At 44.1% G+C, this 20645-nt stretch overlaps 1 protein-coding gene across 1 annotated transcript in view; it reads left to right on the top strand.

The window, feature by feature from the left end:
• The window catches only part of LOC306853114 (tectonin beta-propeller repeat-containing protein 1-like), a 30729-nt gene that overhangs the window by 2369 nt on the left and 7715 nt on the right, over nucleotides 1–20645 (top strand). Inside the window, exons 3-12 of the mRNA XM_079390305.1 lie at nucleotides 3594–3779; nucleotides 12387–12509; nucleotides 12675–12797; nucleotides 13577–13751; nucleotides 14389–14486; nucleotides 14971–15072; nucleotides 16934–17064; nucleotides 18847–19319; nucleotides 19895–19998; nucleotides 20108–20263. Of these exons, the coding sequence (XP_079246431.1) occupies nucleotides 3594–3779; nucleotides 12387–12509; nucleotides 12675–12797; nucleotides 13577–13751; nucleotides 14389–14486; nucleotides 14971–15072; nucleotides 16934–17064; nucleotides 18847–19319; nucleotides 19895–19998; nucleotides 20108–20263 (1671 nt within the window). The remainder of the gene's footprint in view (nucleotides 1–3593; nucleotides 3780–12386; nucleotides 12510–12674; nucleotides 12798–13576; nucleotides 13752–14388; nucleotides 14487–14970; nucleotides 15073–16933; nucleotides 17065–18846; nucleotides 19320–19894; nucleotides 19999–20107; nucleotides 20264–20645) is intronic.

Genomic DNA, 20645 nt, shown 5'->3' with positions numbered 1-20645 from the left:
GTGATGATTGAAGACAAACAGGTGACAGTGATGAGTGACGGGGAAGACGGGCCACTCTGTGACATTACCTCCCCCTCCCGGACGGCGCGGACACTTGAGGGCGCTCTTGCAGCGCAGACACTTGAGGGCGCTCTTGCAGCGCAGACACTTGAGGGCGCTCTTGCAGCGCAGACACTTGAGGGCGCTCTTGCAGCGCAGACACTTGAGGGCGCTCTTGCAGCGCGGACACTTGAGGGCGCTCTTGCAGCGCGGACACTTGAGGGCGCTCTTGCAGCGCGGACATCTGACGGCTGGCCGGAACCAGCGGGACTTCAGGACGGCTGGGCGGAACCAGCGGGAACTCAGGCGGGCTGGACGGGACCAGCAGGAACTCAGGCGGGCTGGACGGGACCAGCGGGAACTCAGGCGGGCTGGACGGGACCAGCGGGAACTCTGGACGGCTGGTACGCAGGGCCGGCACTGGAGGGCACTTGCGAGGAGCAGGCACTGGGGAGCACTTGCGAGGAGCAGTCACTGGAGAGAGCACGGGAGCCGAGAAATCCGGGGGAAGAGCCTCATCCAGTAAACCCCCATTCAGTGTCGGGGAAACCCACTTAGTGGGTGGCGAAACCATTTTAACCGCGGGGAGCGGAACCACTTTCGCCGCGGGCGGAACGTTCATCGCCTCGCACGGCGGTATCCTCCCCGCCGCGGGCGGCGGAACCATCTTCGCCGTGGGCAGCGGAACCATCTTCGCCACGGGCGGAACGTTCATCGCCTCGCACGGCGGTATCCTCCTCGCCGCGGGCGGCGGAACCATCTTCGCCGTGGGCAGCGGAACCATCTTCGCCACGGGCGGAACGTTCTTCGCCTCGCACGGCGGTATCCTCATCGCCGTGGACGGAACATTCGACGCCAAGGTCGACGGTTTCCTCTTCGCCGCAGATGATTCAAAATTCCCCTGGGACGCGGGTCTAGGGAAGCGGCGGATAGCGACCCGTTCTCCCCAGAACGGCAGACTAGCGGACGACGCGAATGGTGACCCATTCTCCCAGGTACGAGGGGCAGGGGCGAGCCGTGAACGGCGGCGCGATCCCCCGCAGACGACGGGAACAAGCTCAAGCATTATGAGCGTCGATGTCGTCTTCAGTTAAGGTCCGATCTTCTGTAACGGCACTGGTCAGACACTGAAGGTAAGGTAAATCACACAGTGTTTATTAACGAAGTGAGCAGCACACAGGAGCAGTGAAGTGTCTTCAGACTTGGTGAGTATCAATCCGTGAGATTAACGTGAGATGAATGTCCCAGTAACAGTTCGTCTATCTATCTTGACAGATCCAGTAGAGCAGCAGCATCAAAGTGGCAGAGACGAACGAGCGCACACACAGGACACCAGGAACGGGAGAAGAGGATGACTGGAGGATGACAAGACAGAAGGTAAATAATAACAGGTAAGTATACACTGGTAGCTATACTCCGCTTCTAGCTGCGCAGTAGTGATGTTACGTTCGTGAACGAATCGTTCTTTTTGAACGAATCTTTTAGGTGAACGAATCATTCTCGTTCACGTAATCCATTGACTCATATTTCTCGTTCACTGAAATTCCTCCCTCCACCGCAGCGCGCCGCTATTGCGCGCATGCGTAGCTCTGGACCGTTTCATCTGTCAAAGAATGACTAAACCTCGAGCCAATAGCCTTCGAGTATGATACGAGGACGGAGCATGTGATTTGTTGAATCTAGTGAACGAATACGCCCTTCATTGAGTTGCTTTGAGTTTGAAAGAGTCAAATGAACTGTTACATACATCTCGTCTCATTATTACGTTCGTCGTTCGAACAACTGGTTCTTTGTTTTATTTTTTTATATTATTGTTTTATTTTTATTTTATTTTTTTTTATTTATCATTTTGTTTTATTTATTTATATTATTGTTGTTTTATGTTTGAACAGTTACATACTTTTAAATAAAAAAATATTTCATTATGTTAGTCATGTCATGCACTTTTGTTTGTTTAAAAACTGTGAAACATAAAAAAATATGGCAGTATTGATTATTTGCGTCACGTCATCCCATCTCATTTGCGTCACGTGACTCACGTCAGCAAATAGCATTTCAGCTCGGGTTTAGAAGGGGCATGTAATTGGTTGGATCGAACGAACGAATATAATAGCATCATTGACCGAGATGGCTCTCTGAACGAGAGAGAGATCTCCCGTTCGTGAACGAATTGAACGAACTGGTAGCTATACCCAGTTCGTTCGTTGACCGGGTAGGTCGGCCATTCTGTCAATCTAGTTCATCAATCAGCAGAAAGCGGATGCAAAGCACAGGTATCCGTACTGTGCACGCTTGTTTATATTCATATTTTACATACAGAATAACTCCTCGTTTAACATAATCTCAGATTTGAACGTGTAAATCTCTGCCTAAACAATTAAATGTTAACTAGCCTAGTATGCAAACAAATAAAAAAACACTTGTGCTTTGGTCATCCGAAAAGAGTGTAATTTAAAAGATAAAAAGAGTAATGAGTTTGATCACTTATTTAGACTTATTTTATTCATTTAATGAGAAGGGCACACTTTTTAATGAAGCCAAATCGGTTTTTATTTTGTAACAAGTAAATACGTTAGTTGAACAACACATTTTGCCGCACATGCTGATGTATTTGTGTAATATGGAAAAATGGTCACTGAACGAATCTGAACGAATCATTTTGGTGAACGAACGAAAAATGAACGAGTCTCTGGAAAGAATCAAAATTTCCACCACTACTGCGCAGAGACCGTCCAGGTAGCAATCTCAACAGACTTTGTAGTGCTGTAACGTCACTTTAAGATCGGACAATCAAGTGAGCTGAGGGAAGTGCTTTTATGAGCGTGGTGATTGTGGATTGATGAGGTGCAGGTGCGGGTGATTATTGAAGACAAACAGGTGACAGTGATGAGTGACGGGGAAGACGGGCCATTCTGTGACAATATTAGCCAAAAGCTTATATATATATATATATATATATATATATATATATATATATATATATATATATATATATATATATATATATATATTCCATTTTAATATCTGTGAAAATGTAATTTATTCCTGTGATTACAAGGCTGAATTTTCAGCCACATTACTCTTCAGTGTCACATGATCCTTCAGAAATCATTCTAATATACTGATTTACTGCTCAAGAAACATTTTTATCATTATCAGTGTTGAAAACAGTTTTGTGGAAACCGTGATAAAAAAAATTCAGAATTCTCTGTTAAATAGAAAGTTAAAAAGAACAGCATTTATTTGAAATATAATTATTATCAATTAGGCCATTATTTACAGTCTGTTTTGATCAATTTAATGCATCCTTGCTGAATAATATATATATATATATATATATATATATATATATATATATATATATATATATATATATATATATATATATATATATATAAGCTTTTGTATTTTGTAAACTATTCTATATATTATATTATTCCAAAATGTAGGCTAAATCCAAATACACCAGAAGTAGAATAGTAATAATGACCATAAGGATTGTATGTTACAAACAATACCTGACTTATATCATTTTATTCCTGTCTGTTTTACAGAGATGGAACCCAGTTGAAGGTTACACAGACACACTCCTCCCGACAGACCGCTGGCAGTGGACGGATGAGTTGGGCTTGAACCCTCAACCTCTTCACAGCTTTGTGTTGCCGTCTGTTAACTGGGAGTGGGAGGGCGACTGGTACGTGGATGATGAAAGCTGTGGGAGAGAATCCAGTGAGACAGGGGTGAGTGACACAATCTCAGACCTATCTAAACCTATGGATTCGCCACTAACTCAGCCCACTCTAATCTCAACCCATCCAAACCTGACCTATTCTAAACTTAATCCATAAACCCAACACATTCCTTATCCTACCCTTGGGGAAAAGAAGTGTGCTTAACTGTTTTGGATATGCATTTGTAGTGTACTTCAAATCTTAGAAGTGTATCTAAAATAATAAATACAGTTGAGGTCAAAAGTTTACATCCCCTTTTAGAATCTGCAAAATGTTAATTATTTTACCGAAATAAGAGGGATCATACAAAATACATGTTGTTGTTATTGTTTATGTAGTACTGACCTGAATAAGATATTTCACATAAAAGATGTTTACATATTGTCCACAAGAGAAAATAATAGTTGAATTTATAAAAATGACCCCGTTCAACAGTTTACATTAGATTAGATTAGATTAGATTCAACTTTATTGTCATTTATGCAGAGTACAAGTACAGAGCTAATGAAATGCAGTTAGCATCTAACCAGAAGTGCAAGAATATAGTGTTTTATATATACATATAAGTGCAGAGTAAATGAAGATATGATTTACAGAATGTACAGTGGAATTGCTATATACAGTATTGAGCAGAGTATATACAGAATATAAATAGGAATGCAATGTAGGGATTGTATGTACATTATGAACAGAGCAATGTGGGATTATATATACACATTATGAACAGGAGAGACGTGAGAACAGTGGTAATAAATAAATAAATACAGCTGGATGAGTGTGTGCAAGTATTGATAGAACAATGTATTCTATGCAAAATAACAGTAGTGCAATATTTTATAGAAATAGTTTACTGTGCTTTGTACAGTAACAACTTTAGACAGTTTATATTGTAATAACTTTAACAATGCAGTCTGTGCAAAATATGAGTAGTGCAAATGCATGTGTGTAAAGTACTGTGACCAGTGCAGTAATAATAAGCAGGTGCAGGAGTTAGATTAGTGGTGTGGCGTTCAGAAGTGTCACAGCCTCGGGGAAGAAGCTCTTCCTGAGCCTACTAGTGCAAGAGCGTAGGCACCTGTAACGCCCTAACTACATCCCTTTGATCCCACAAATTCTTTGGTTTTCCAGCATTTTTGTGTATTTGAACCCTTTCCAACAATGACTGTATGATTTTGAGATCCATCTTTTGAAACTGAGGACAACTGAGGGACTCATATGCAACTATTACAGAAGGTTCAAATGCTCACGGATGCTCCAGAAGGAAAAACCATGCATTAAGAGACGGGGCGTGAAAACTTTTGAACAGAATGGAGTACATTTTTCTTATTTGGCCTAAATATCATATTTTTTTTTATTTAGTACTGCCTTCAGAGGCTACAGAAGATAGTTACATGTTTCACAGAAGACAAAATAAGTAAAATTTACCCCTATATTTAAATAAAAAAGTTTTAAGAAGTCGTGGCCTAATGGTTAGAGAATCGGCCTCGTAATCCAAAGGTTGCGGGTTCGAGTCTCGGAGCGGCTGGGATTGTAGGTGGGGGGAGTGAATGTCCAGCGCTCTCTCCACCCTCAATACCACGACTGAGGTGCCCTTGAGCAAGGCACCGAACCCCCAACTGCTCCCCGGGCGCCGCAGCATAAATGGCTGCCCACTGCTCTGGGTGTGTGTTCACGGTGTGTGTGTGTGTTCACTGCTGTGTGTGTGCACGTTGGATGGGTTAAATGCAGAGCACGAATTCCGAGTATGGTTCACCATACTTGGCAGTATGTCACTTCACTTTTCACCCCCCGGCTCTTAAAACATTGTGTTTTCTTCTGGAGCATCAGTGAGCATTTGAATTTTCTGTAATAGTTGCATATGAGTCCCAGTTGTCCTCAGTGTGAAAAGATGGATCTCAAAATCAAACAGTAATTGTTGGAAAGGGTTCAAATACACAAAAATGCTGGAAGACGTCTCGGTTACGTATGTAACCCTCGTTCCCTGAAGGAGGGAACAGAGACGTCACGTCGGATGACCGACGAAATTGGGATCTCACCAGAGAGACCAATCCACTTCGAGTGTAACTAAATGAGCCAATGGACATTGGCATGTGATTACCGCTTGGAAGAGGCACACTGCGGAGTCACCTCCTCCCAGAGGGGGTTAAGTGACATTTAGACATGTGAAGTAACCCCATAGGGCCCTATAGCACATGGAAGTCTCTGAGATGGCTTAGGCTGCATCATTAGAGATGGCAGAACGTGGTCTGCCAGGGGAAACACGGCTCTAATAAGCATACCGTGGGATACACATATGGGATCCCGACAGGGTCTCTCATATGGGCACTAGCCTCACACCAGATTTCAAGAATTCATTGGCTGAAAGGCCTGGCCCCGGACGCTCCGCCACGCCCGGTTGCCGGAGTGCTGGAGGACTCGACAGGGTTTGCCTGGTTAAGGAACTCTCTGGAGAATTAGGCGTAAGGACGCCGCAAGCCGACTCTGAGTCGGGCCTCTCAGTGCCACTACCCGTTTGATGTGAGAACACAGGAGGAAACCGGGTCGACACGTAGGCTATAAAACCTAGCCAACGTGTTGGGAGTCACCCAACCTGCAGCTCTACAGATGTCTGCTAGCGAGGCACCACAAGCCAGCGCCCAGGACGATGCGACACCCCTAGTGGAGTGAGCACGCAACCTGAGCGGGCAGGGCACACCTTGTGCTTCATAGGCCAAGGTGATGGCATCCACTATCCAGTGGGCCATCCTCTGCTTGGAGACAGCCTTCCCCTTCTGCTGTCCTCCGTTACAGACAAAGAGCTGTTCTGAGGTCCTGAAGCTCTGAGTTCTATCCACGTACTGTCGCAGTGCGCGTACAGGACAGAGCAAAGCTAGGGCTGGGTCTGCCTCCTCCAGGGGCAGAGCTTGCAAGTTCACTACCTGTGGAAGGAACCTTAGGCACATAGCCGGGCCGGGGACTCAGTGTTGCACTGGAGTCAGCCGGCCCAAACTCAAGGCACGATTTGTCGACCGAAAATGCCTGCAGGTCCCCCACCCTCTTGGTCGAGGCCAATGCAATCAGGAGTAGGGTTTTCATAGAGAGAAACTTCAACTCGACTGACTGCAAAGGCTCAAAGGGGGAAGTTTGTAGGGCTCTTAGCACCAATGCCAAATCCCAAGAGGGTAGGGAGGGAGGCCTAGGAGGATTTAACCTCCTGGCCCCCCTAAGAAACCGGACAACCAGATCGTGCTTCCCCACCGACTTCCCTCCGACTAAACCTTATGTTGGAGCGGGACAGCCTACGCTCCAACCCTTGTTGCAAAAAGGAAAGCACGGCTCTGATCGAACATCTCCGGGGGTCCTCATGGTGAGAGGTACACCAATCGACGAACAGGTTCCACTTCAGAGCATAGGCCCGTCTTGTGGACGGTGCACGTGCTGAAGCGATAGTGAGTGCTACCTTCTGGGGTAGGTCACCTAGAACCTCCGCGTCCCATCCAGGGACCATACGTGGAGTTTCCACAGGTCCGGACGCGGGTGCCAGAGGGTGCCCCGTCTCTGAGAAAGCAGATGCTTCCTCAGAGGAATTGGCCATGGAGGGGCTGTCGTGAGGAGCATGACTTCCGGTAACCAGGTCCTGTTGGGCCAATATGGAGCCACTAACAAGACCTGCTCCTCGTCCTCCCTGATCTTGCACAGTGTCTGTGCTAGTAGGCTCACTGGGGGGAACGCATATTTGCGCAGGCCCTGGGGCCAGCTGTGCACCAGTGCATCCGTGCCGAGCATTGCCTCGGTTAGGGAGTAGAACCACTGGCAGTGGGTGGTTTCCGGAGATGCAAACAGGTCTACCTGAGCAACTCCGGACCGACTCCAAATCAGCTGGACCACCTGGGGATGGAGTCTCCACTCCCCTGGAAGTGCTGCTCGTAAGCTGCCCGATTGAACACTCCTGGGATGTGGATGGCACGAAGGGACCTCAGATGCTTCTGACTCCAGAGGAGGAGGTGGCGGGCGAGTTGCGACATGTCACGGGAGCGTAAACCGCCTTGCCGGTTGATATACGCAACGGTCGCAGTGTTGTCCGTACTGACCAGAACGTCCTTGCCCTGAAGGCGCCCTCTGATGTGGCTCAAGACAAGGCGTACTGCCAGCAGCTCGAGGCAATTGATATGCCAACGCAGTTGGGGACCCGTCCAAACCCCTGACACTGTGTGTCCGTTGCACGTGGCTCCCCAGCCGGTGGCCGAGACATCTGTGAATACCACAGCATGCCTGGATACCTGCTCCAGGGGCACTCCTGCCCGAAGGAATGAGGGATCTGACCACGGGCTGAAGGTTTTGCGGCTGGCCGGTGTAATCTGAACCCGGTGAGTACCTTCTCGGGATTCGGCCATGGAGCCAGTGCTGAAGCGGTCTCATATGGAGCAGACCGAGCGGAACTATGGCCGCAGCTGTAGCCATATGCCCCAGGAGCCTCTGAAAGTGTTTCAGTGGGACCGCCGTCCTGCCTGATAAAGTCTTGAGGCAGTTTAGCACCGACTGAGCACGTTCCTGGGTGAGGCGTGCTGTCTGGTTGACCGAATCCAACTCCATGCCGAGAAAAGAGATTGTCTGCATTGGCACAAGTTTGCTCTTTTCCCAGTGGACCCGAAGGCCCAACTGGCTGAGGTGCCTGAGCACCATGTCCCTGTGTGCGCACACAACTGCTCTCGAGACTGTCCAAGTATGAGCCAGTCGTCGAGATAGTTGAGGATGCGCACACCCCATTCTCTCAGGGGAACAAGGGCCGCCTCTGCGACTTTGGTGAAGATGCGAGGCGAAAGGGACAGCCCGAAGGGCAGGATCTTGCACTGATATGCCGACCCTTGAACGCGAACCGCAGGAATGGCCTGTGTCATGGGAGAATCGAGACATGAAAGTACGCGTCCTTCAGGTCGATCGCTGCAAACCAATCTAGGGGACGGACGCACCCGAAAATGCATTTCTACGTCAACATCTTGAATGGCATCTTGTGAAGTGCACGGTTCAAAACTCGCAGATCCAAGATCGGTCGTAACCCACCGCTTTTCTTGGGCACAATGAAGTAAGGGCTGTAAAACCCCGACCTCATATCGGCTGGAGGGACTGGCTCTATCGCGTCCTTTGCCAGCAGGACTGCAATTTCCGCATGCAAGACAGGGGCATCGACGGCCTTGACTGAAGTGAACCGTATGCCCCTGAACTTGGGGGGACGCCGGGCGGACTGAATCGCATAGCCGAGTCTGATGGTCTGCAGGAGCCACAGAGACAGACTGGGGAGCGCTAGCCAGGCTCCGAGAGACCGTGCCAGCGGGGCCACCGACGTACCCACGGAGGTGCAGCGAGGTGGAACACAGGGACCCGCCCTGGGGCCTGTGACGGCTTGGCCTGTGACGGCAGGGGGCGGGGTCTGGGTGTGTAGTGTAACCAACCTGATTCCTCCTCGTGCGGGAGGAAACACAGGAACCCGGCTTGAGGCTTGTGACAGCCCGGCGTTTGACGACTTGAAGCGGGGACTCGAGTGCTACCGCCCTTACCTGGTTCCACGAATGGGCAGGAGGGGTGCTCTTGGGCAACCACCCGCTGCCTGGCGAGAGAGGAGGAGGGAAGTGATCCCGTGATGTACGGTTCACCACTCTCCTCCTCTTGAGACCCAGAGATTGAGGAAATCGCTCTTTTATTGATGTTTTGGGTACTGCTGGCTGCTGGGCCAGCGGCGGAACAAAAACAAAACGAAACAAAAGATTCTCCACCCGGCCCTCCTCCAGGGGAGGGAGTGGTGCGGTCACCATCTCCCGATGAGCAGTCTCCTCCATCTCTGGGTCGCCCGTCTCAGGGCCTCTTGCACTTGCGCTTACCACCAGGTTTGGCGGGGGCCTGGATGGGCTGAGTGTCCTGCCTGCGACCGGCTCCATGACGCTGCCTGGTGGAAGGCTGTTGCACGGGAGCGGGGGCGGCCGCAGGCAACGAGCAGGCTGAGGGGCAGGTTTCCTTCGGCGCATGATGTGTTTGATCGCCTCAGTCTGCTTCTGTGCTGCCAAGAACTGCTGGGCAAAGCTCTCGACAGCGTCGCCGAAGAGGCCGGTCTGTGACACAGGAGCATTCAGGAACTGTACCTTCTCCTGCTCCTTCATGTCAGTGAGACACAGCCAGAGATGGCGCTCCTGGACCACTAGCGTGGACATCGCACGACCCAGAGACTGTGCGGTCACCTTCGTCGGTCGAAGCGTGAGGTCCGTTGCAGCACGCAGCTCATGTAGAACCGCCAGGTCGTGACCACCCTCGTGCAGGTCTTTCAGGGCTTTGGCCTGGTGGACCTGCAGTAACGCCATGGCATGGAGGGCAGAAGCCACCTCCCCACAGGCTCTATAAGCACTGCCAGTTAGACCTGACGAATACTTACAGGCCCGTGAGGGGAGACACGGGTCACCCTGCAGGGTGGTAGCGGCTGTTGGACATAGTTGCATGGCCACAGACTGCTCCACCGAGGGGATGTCCGCGTACCCCAAAGCGGCCCCACCATCGAGGGTGGTGAGGGAGGAGGAGCCACATGATTTATTTCGGGCAGTAAAAGGTGCCTTCCGCGATCTTGTAAGCTCCTCATGCACTTCCGGAAAGAATGGCACTGGAGAAACCACTCGTCCAACCTCGAAAGATCGGGATGCGATGGAGGATTCCCCGACATTCTCAGCGGCCCGGGAAAGCATAGTCGTCATCTCTGGGTCTGGCTCGTACAACGCTACCACACCCGAAGGGGGCAACGCAGCCGAGTCGTCATCCCCGGAGAGAGAGCAGCAATCGACATCTGGTCGTCAGAGGGGGCACCGAAGGAAACACGTGGTGCACCCCGTCCAGCAGAGGGCCCAGCACGCTCCTTCGGCAGCTCCACCGGCTGCGGCGTGCTTGAGGGGTGAGGAGCTCCACTTGGGGAAGCCCTCACCGTGATCCTCAAATCACCTCTGACTCCACCCGACACAGCGTCACCCTGGGTGCCAGGACGAACGCTGGATCGCGGCAGAGGCAGAGGGACTCCGCCATTTTTAGCATAACGGAGTCTATTACGCAACTCCGAGATGGTCATGTCCCCACAAGAAGAACATGAACCATCCACGAAAGCTTCCTCAGCGTGCTGAATGCCCAGACACGTGAGGCAGCAATCGTGACCGTCCTGAGGTGCCAGGAAACGACCACACCCAGAAACGCACGGGTGATAGGACATCTTTAAAAAGACACGATCACCCGTGTTGCTCTTTTAGAGAAATTTGCTCTTTCAGTGCAGAAGCACGCAGGGGAGCTGGCCACCGCACACTCCTAGTGTGACTGTCCTCACGGAAATCGCTTTTCCTTCCCGTGGGATCGCTCGCTCTTTCTCACTCGCAGGATAGGAGAGCAGCAGTGATGCACCGCCACTCGGCTCCGAAGTGAGAGGATGAATTAATGCGGTGCACCTGCTGCCTCTTATGCTCACGCTGTGGTCAGCGGCAGCTGGATGCAATGATCGCATGCCAATGTCCATTGGCTCGTTTAGTTACACTCGAAGTGGATTGGTCTCTCTGGCGAGATCCCAATTTCGTCGGTCATCCGACGTGACTCGGAGTGACCGACTGAAAGGGAACCAAAGAATTTGTGGGACCTGAAGGAATTTTCTGAAGAACAGCAGACAGTTTAACTGTTCAGTACAAACAAGGGACTCATGAACAACTATCACTAAACAAAAAAATCACAGCTGTGGATCATTCAGGTAACAACACAGTAATATGCATCAAGTGTATGAATAACTTTTGAAAGGGGTCATTTTTACAAATTCAACTATTATTTTCACTTGTGGACTACATGTATACATCTTTTATGTGAAATATCTTATGTAGGTCAGTACTAAATAAACAATAACATGCATTTTGTATGATCCCTCTGATTTTGGTCAAATAATTAACATTTTACAGATTCTGAAAGGGGATGTAAACTTTTGACCTCAACTGTATTATAATATATTAATGAAATAAAAAGGTCACTTAAAGGCACTAAAAGAGACACATACAAGTATACTTCTAAAAAGTGCAAAAGTTTTACTTTAAAGTACATGTTAAATCATTACATTTTAATAGTTTTTTTTGTTCTGCTTTAAAGAAGTACACTTATTTTGATGTGTTGACCAACATACTAAAGCACATGTAAAGTACTTGATTATACTTTACCTGTAGTCTTATTTGATAATACATTTAAAGTTAATATGTTTAAATTTACTGAAAAAAATAAAATAAATGATTGACAGTACATTCAGCAGTACACTAACCATATTTCAAAAACAATAAGAGTAATTATGAAATTAGTATTAAATATAAAGATGTACCCAAGTCCTACTTAATTGGGTCAAAAAAGCACTCTATAGTTTAACTAATTGGATTTAATATAAATTTAAACAATAAAACATTTTTCATAAAATTGTAAATAACATGCAATTAAGTGTCCAAAAACATCACATTCAGTACACACTTAAGAATATTCCTTTGAAATATGTCATTCCATTACACTCACAAATAATGATTCATTAAAAGTCATAAAATAAAAATTGGAAATCATGTCAGAATGACTGTGTAATGCTGTTTCCTGTGCTTTCAGGGGTGGGAGTATGCAGTGGACTTCCCTGCCACCTTCACCAAAGAGAAGAAGTGGAATTCATGTGTCCGTCGCAGGCGATGGCTTCGCTACAGGAGATATAAAGCACTGGGATCCTGGGCCAAGGTATACAACTTGCATTTCCATTTAATAAGGAAAATCCAAATTTTGTTGTTGTTGTTTCAGTGTGAAACAACCAAAGATCAACCAGTGTAATGTTTCATATTTTACACCTATTAGCTGTTGTCCACATATGTAGAGGCTTTCTGATTATGCGTGTTTTTGGCGCAGGTGCCTCTGGAGAGAGCCAGACCTCCACCAGAGCCCTTCACTGACATCAGCTGTGGAGGCTGGGACATGAGTGACAGTCCTGAGAAACACATTTACCTGTGGGCCGTGTCCCAGCAAGGGAAGGTAAGTCATTACATATGCAGCCAGTGCAATGCAATATTCCTGCTATAAAAATATATAAAATATAAAAATAATGCATAAAAATTATTATGCATTACAGAAGACAAATCAAAATAATTTTCTGTGGTAAATGACTGTATTTCACAGCTTAAGCTATATTTAACTAGTCCTTTCACCAGTAAGCAGGTTAAGGTAGTGATGCAGTTGTGGTTGCATTACAAGTTTCAGACTATTGGAGGTCACTGCTGCTCTGTTCTTTATTACTGTTTTGAATTGGTTATTTTTATATTTTCAGTTTTCATTTTAATTTGTGTAATTTTGTTATATGCTTCTGTCATTTTTATTACTTTTTAAAATATTTCTATTTCAGTTTTAGTAATTTTAGTACTCTTAAATTTGATTTCAATTAACTGCTGATGCTGTTGCCTTCTAATTTTCATTTAAGTTTATGTTTGTCATCTAATATTATGGTATTTTATCTCAACTTTATTCAATGAACAAAAAGGATTTTTTTAAATGGTTTTAGTTTGCATTCTTCAACTTGCGGTTGCATTACAGATTTGTGACCACTAGAGCTCACTGCTGTTCTGTGATGTCTGCTTTATATTTTGAGCTCAGCCAACACCTCATGAATTAACCACTTGCTCACAAGAATGTGAACAATTTCCCAGCTGAGTGGTTAATTTAAACGCTCGCTGAATGTTTAGCAATCTTTATCACGTGTGAAGAAACTCTTCATGACACCACGCAGATCTGAGGTGTGTGTGTGTATCTCTACACAGCTGTGGTTCCGCACAGGCATCAGACAGCAGAACCCGGAGGGGACGCGCTGGGAACCCATCCAGGTGCCCCGAGAGGTGGCACAGGTCAGCGCCGGGCCGAAAGACCTGCTATGGGTCGTTCTCTGGGATGGACAATTGCTGGCCAGAACGGGCATCAGTAAAGACTGCCCTAAAGGTCTTGACACAGACAGATTTATTCCTGTCCTTTGAATTCACACATACAGTATGCACGACATACAGTACATGTTTTGAATGACTTACACATCGCTGCTATTTATGGTCAAACTGTGATCACGGTCATGTCAATAGCATGACAGAGGTATGAACATACAGAGGTCCTAAAGAACATGTGGTCACTTGCGCCACAAACATTTCTGAATGTCATTGCATTAAATAACAGGAAGTCAATACAAATGCTGCAGAAGGTTTCTGCTGTCATTTTTGCTCAACGTCTTATCCAATAGAAATGACATTAAAGTATAGATTAGGGAACACACATTCACTATTAACTATGATTTTTCCCTCAATAAACTACTTTTTTGCTGCTTATTAATAGTAAATAAGGTAGTTGTAGTAGTTATGTTTAGGTATGGTGTAGGGTTAAAGCATCTAAAATATGGTCATGCGGAATAAGGCATCAATATGTGCTTTATAAGTACTAATAAACAGCCAGTATGCTAGTAATATGCATGCTAATAAGCAACTAGTTAATTGTGAATAGTGTTTCCTAATATAATTTTATTTCACCATAACATTTACATTCAGTTCACACTTAAGTATATTCTTTAAAAGTACATTATTTTTGTTTTCAGGCTCATCGTGGGAGCTAGTGCATCCTCCAAATCAGAAAGGAGCTATTCATGTCGCAGTGGGAATCAATGTTGTTTGGACCATTACTAAAGACAACCGAGTAAGATGGTATTTACTCTATAAATGCTTAGTTTATAGTTATTTTCCTACCATCAAAGTAATTTGAAAGCAACTTTATCTTCCAATTTCATCAAGTACCTAAAGAAGGGCCATTGTCTTGCTAAATTCAGTTCCAGCCCTAATTAAACACACCTGATCCAGCTAATCAAGCTCCTCAGAATCACTAGAAACTTCCAGGCAAGTGTGTTGGAGCGGGTTGGAGCTACACTCCGTAGGACTTTGGCAGTCCATGATCAAGACTAGACACCCCTGAATGAATTGAAAGTAATATTAATAGTAAAATTGATTCGGATGATAACTCGGTGCCTTGTGTGACAGTGTTGCATGCTACTGAATATTTGTTGTTTCATAATGAGTTCAGTTTCATATACACTTAAAAAAAAACAGGTAGTACACAGTGTATAAGAAAATACAGTAAACGCAGTGAGCAATGTGTAAATGCAATGTGTTTGTGTGTGTGATAGGTCTGGTTCAGGAGGGGTGTGAATTCCCACAATCCCACTGGCTCAGGCTGGATCAGTATTGGTGGAGAGATGATGATGCTTAGCGTGGGGCCCAATGACCAGGTGAGATCAGTGAGGTATCATGTTATACTGCCGTTCTAACAATACAAACATACACACACTCACTTTACAGCAGTTTACAACTAGATGGTCCAGAGCCAACTAGGGGGGTTGAGTGAAATTTCAAAGAGGCGACAAGATGAATTCAAATCTTAAAGTAATTACCTTATAGTAATATTAAAGTGTCATTAAAGTAATTACATTAAAGTACATAAAAGTAATATAACTTAATTAAAATGCTGAAATTATGTAGGAGAAAGCCTTAGAATTTGCCACATGATTTGTGGTATCATTCATGTCTGTAGAGCAAAAAGTGCAGGTTGAGTTACATAGGGTTCGAGGTTTGTTCAAATCATTTACCATAAGTATGAGCAATAAGAGTGATCTTTGCCTTAGCAAACTCCACTAACAATGATGTATCAATCTGGATAAGTTCAGTGCACTCACACCATGCTTTAAACACTGCTGCCGATATCATATTTCATCTGGTGAAATAATAATTTTCTCCTGTGTGGACAACTCTAGTGGTCCGAGTACTTGTCCTTGGGGGACACCCATCTGAGGTTGGGTGGGGGCCAGACAGGTCTAATTACACTCCTGTTCTCATATGTAGCTTTGAGGTTTAACCATCATTAGATCCTCAGACCAATATGTGCTCCCTGCACGGCAGGCCGACTGTATTCACTGTCCTTGTTTATACACACAAACACCCATCTCCCAATCACCTTCTCCAGCTCCCGCTGGCCCCTCCCACCTGCCAGGACGGGCTTGTATGGTCTGGCAGAGTCGGGTGTCCATGGGTGTTGATTACTAGAGCCGCTGAGTCTCAGTGTAGAATTTGCAAGCGATGCAAACTGTGTCTCTGCATCTCTCTCTCTCGGTAACTGAACCCTTAGACCGCCTGGCTCTTCCTGTTGCCCACTGCCTCCTTCATCTCAGCCCAGCCATATATATACACCTCCAATTCTTTCACCCGCACACAGCCATATGGGAGCGTCTAATTTGAGTTTGGCCGCTCTCCACTGTTCCATACTTCACATTTCATTACTAACCGCGCGGGCCGTGTATCTGTGTGTTCAGCTCAGCTGCAACGCTCATATTTGATCCTGTTCCTCAGTTTGGCTTAATCAGAAATAATATCCTGTCTATGAGAACTATGTCAGCACATAAAAAGAAGATCGTCTCATAACATGATGATTTTCTGATGCCAGCTTCATTATGATGCAGTTGATATGTGGGATTTTATTCTAATTTATTATTGTATGGCTGTCTAGTGCTTGATTGTGATATAACAGGTCGGTCAAGCATTCTGTGGTCATATATTTCTGTGTAATGACCAGAAGTGTAACACCCATTCAAACTTCAGTCAGAACTTCAAATGTATATACATTAACGTTCAAAAGTTTGGCATCTGTTAGATTTCTTAATGTTTTTAAAGATGTCTCATATGCTCACCAAGACTACATTTATTTGATCAAAAATACAGTTGAAAGCCGTAATATTGTGAAATATTATTACAATATATATTTTTTCATATTTTAAAATGTAATTATATTTTTAGTTATGCATTTTACATTACATATTATAATATATTTTAAAATGTAACATGTGAAGTTACTGCAAGGCTGCAAAACACCAGAAGGTCATTAGTTAGTGATGTTTGTATTTTTATTTTGTTACACAGAAGATGCATTTAGAAAATACTTGAACTAGGGTAAGTTTGTCCCATTAGGTTGTGTTATTATCTATTTTGATCCATATGTTTTGATATCTCAGTTTGAAGACGCTATGTAAGAACTGAGAGACTGTGACTGGTGTGATATAAAATATCAGTTTATTTTATGTGTGTTTGTTTGTGACACAGGTATGGGGGGTAGGCAGCGATGACCGGACTGTGTATTTTCGTCATGGCGTGACAGACACAGAGGTCACTGGCAGGTCATGGGTGGCAGTGTCAGCTCAGCTTGATGGCAGTGAAAGCACAAATCATTCCAGGTAGTTGAAAAACACTGTACAGAGTAGTAATTCCTGACCAGACGTACTTAAATAGGTTCCAGAGAGTATTTTGAAAGATTTTGATTTGTTACACCTATAAAACACAGTTTATGAATTTAAAGTAGAAATATTAGAGCTGTGGAAGGTTAACAGTTCATTTACATTTAACTGCTACTCAGCTTTACTTCATCCATACATAATTTTTCAGGAAAATATTCTTAAAATTTATCAGTTGTATAGTATAGCATTTTATGTTATATTTGAAATATCAGCAACTGCACCAAATTTCATATTTTGGCTCAGTTTGTGCCTCCATAGTTAAAACTAAGGTGATTTTTCCTCCTCGAGTTTGAGCTCCATATTCTCATTATATCATATTTTATGAGGCATAAATGCCTAAAGTTTCAAATATGAAACTGAATTAAAAAATCACTTATGCAAAGGGTTTTTGTTGTTGTTTGTTGTAGATTTTAATTTATATTTTCAATAAACTGTTACATAAAAAAACAGAAAGCTGTTATATATAGGATTTACATATTTTTATATATAGATATATATGTGTGTGTGTGTTTGTATGCAAATTGTATAATATCCAAGGTAGACATTTCTAGTAATTGTGCAGTTAATTCTCATATTGTATTTTCAGTAAATTTTGGAATATTTGTCCTCCACCCAAATTTGTCACTACCGAAACACAGTAATAATAATTTAATTAGAAGGGTTATATTAACCTGTTAAGATTTTGCTTACATCTAGATTGTGAATATATATTTTTGCCATTTTATTAAAATCAATAACAATTCATTTTTTAACAATATTTCAAGTGTAATTTATGAGATTTGTTGTATTGTGAATCCAATTTTTCTTTGTAAAAGGCAAAAAGTGGATCATACTGATTTCAAAGTTAAGCATTCATTAGTTTTAATATACATTGAACCAAAAACTATCATAACATCTTAATTGATAATTCAGTATACTTTATTTTTGACAAAACATCCCATGTTTCCGTAGTGACAGCACATTTTTGGTAGTGACAGGCTTTGGTAGCAACCACATCACATTACATAATCTTAACTCACTTAAACACTACTAGAACATACTAAAATACAAAAAAAATTGCAAAGCTGTACTAAACGTTAGTTTATTTTCCTTAAATATGAGGATTATGGGTTCCCTTTTGTCACTACCCAAACAATGATGACATGTTTCAGTAGTGACTGTTTCGGTAGTGACAATTATATGGGATAACACCAAAAAAAACATGCCGAAACTCCACCAAATGTTTCAGTAGTGACTATTTTGGTAGTGACAATTTGAGACATTTTTTAATCTAGCTCAAAGATGCTAATCAGCACATGGTTAGCTAGCACAGTTCTGAACAGTGGTATAGATATAAAAATTAAATGCTATGGAATAAGTCCCAAAAAAAGGGTGTTCAATTGCAGAAAAAGGGTGTTCGGTAGTAACGTTCCTTTAAGTTACACACAGATTTTTCAGATTGTTAACACATTTACCTCAAAATGATGAGATCTATCTACTCACACCTTGTAGCTATGAGCAGGGGCGCCATAACAGAAAAGAAAAATCTAAATTTTTGACCCATACAATGTATTGTTGGCTATTGCTACAAATATATATATATATATATATATATACACACACACTAGTACAGAAGATGCCTTTTTCAGTATTTGTTGCTGCGGTGTCATGTCCATCCAGCAGAGAGCGTCTTGCCTGCCAGTGTTGTGAATGGCTCTGTGTCTGTGTCTGTGTGTTTCCCAGTGTCCGTGTTCACAGTGAGGCCAGTGACTTCGCTGGTGAGGTTACCGCTCCTTCCCAGGGTTCTGTTCTGGGCTGTGATGATACGGACATTCCAAAGCCACGCGTCCCCAAGATCACGAGTGACAGCTTTATCTCTGCGCTGGTGTCTGATCGCTCCGCTCCAGCACACGACCCACCCTCTGCGGCTCACCCCAGTGTACCTGAGGACAACCAGGTGATGAGCCAAGAGTCCGATTCCTCTATCCCGAGCCCCAGCAGCCCGTCAAATAGTAGCGAGACACCATGGAGCAATGTTGACCTGGAAGAGATGAAGGGCTCTGTTCCCAGCAGTGCCCGGAGCTCAGTGGCCACATACCCCATTGAGCTGCAGCACAACACGGTAGTGCAGGAGGAACTGCCGCCCTGGGCCTGGGTCACCGGTGGAGGATGTGACATCAGCTCCAGCGCACATGTCAACTTGTTTAACATCTCAGGTGCAACACAGTTAAAGCGATCATCATTTACTCACCCTCAACCTCATGTTGTTCTTTCTATCACTGAAGGAACTTACTTGAAGCCTTTATGTGTAATGTATTATAAAAGGCATTCTTAATCTACCTTTTAATTGTAGTCAAAGTTAAAATGCATTATAATATTTGCAGATTCCTTGTTACAGTACATCTGTAATTGGTTGTTGACGTGTGCTACAATGAATAGACAAGTATAATAACTGATTTCAATTATTCTTGCGAGTATATAATGCATTATAAGGTGCATTGCAAAGCAAAATTAATACTTTTATATTTGCATTATAAATATTGTACATGTATTTTAAATTGTAATAATATTTCACAGTGTTTGTGTTCTTATTGTGTGTGTGTGTGTGTTTTGGACTGAATAAGTGCAGCTTTGTTGAGCGTAAAACGCTTCTTTCTTTGTGTTACTCCTTCAGTTATGTCAGAAAAATAATTCAAAAATTGTACAGGGAGGTTGGTGGTGTAAAACAAATTCTAGCTTTTCTGTGTGCTGTTTTACAGAAAACATTCTCTTTTCTCTCTGATTCTGTCAGATCCCGGGCCGCTCTCTCCATCCATCACACCTGCCCTCAGTGCTCTAGACACAGACACTCGGACAAAAGGAGCCCAGCAAGAGAGAGACGCCTCTATAGAGAAGGTAAATGCACTGTGAGCAGGCCTTCATGCATCACACGACAGAAAGAGTCAACAGGACATCTCAAACACTGATGTATATGTGTATATGTGTGTGTGTGTGTGTGTCTCAGTCTGTGCGTGTGTCGAGAGGTTGTATGTGTTGGTGGAGGAACTGGATGCCTCATCAGTGGGAGGATGTCAGTGTGACACTGGAGCAGGCCACCGGTGCTGGAGCTCAGACAGGAGACATCCTTTACCTCTACTACACGCACGACCAGGAGAAGAAGGTGCCTCTGTGAAAAATAAGTGTACTTTAGCATAAAGAGTAATTATTGTGGAAATAATATACTTTTAAAGAATATAATGAAGTGCAAACTGATTTTTTTATATATATATATGAAAATGTATTATAGTTTGTTGCATATTAATACATTTTGAAAATATAAACTTTGAAGTGCCCCTATTATGGATTTTTTAAAATGACCTTTCATGCAGTGTAACACAGCTCTAAGTGAATGAAAACATCCTGCAAAGTTTTAAATCTGAAAGTGCATCGTGTATAAAGTTATTGTCTCTCAAAAGAAAGAGTCGACTCTGAATCATTGAAACGAGTCGTTTTTAAAACCAATCCCAAGCCGTTTCATGTTGACGTCAACATGAAACATTAGC

Source organism: Barbus barbus (assembly GCF_936440315.1).
Source record: "Barbus barbus genome assembly, chromosome: 3".
Lineage (NCBI taxonomy): Eukaryota > Metazoa > Chordata > Actinopteri > Cypriniformes > Cyprinidae > Barbus > Barbus barbus.
The sequence above is the reverse complement of the archived record's forward strand: the minus strand, read 5'-3'. Positions and strand labels throughout refer to the sequence as shown.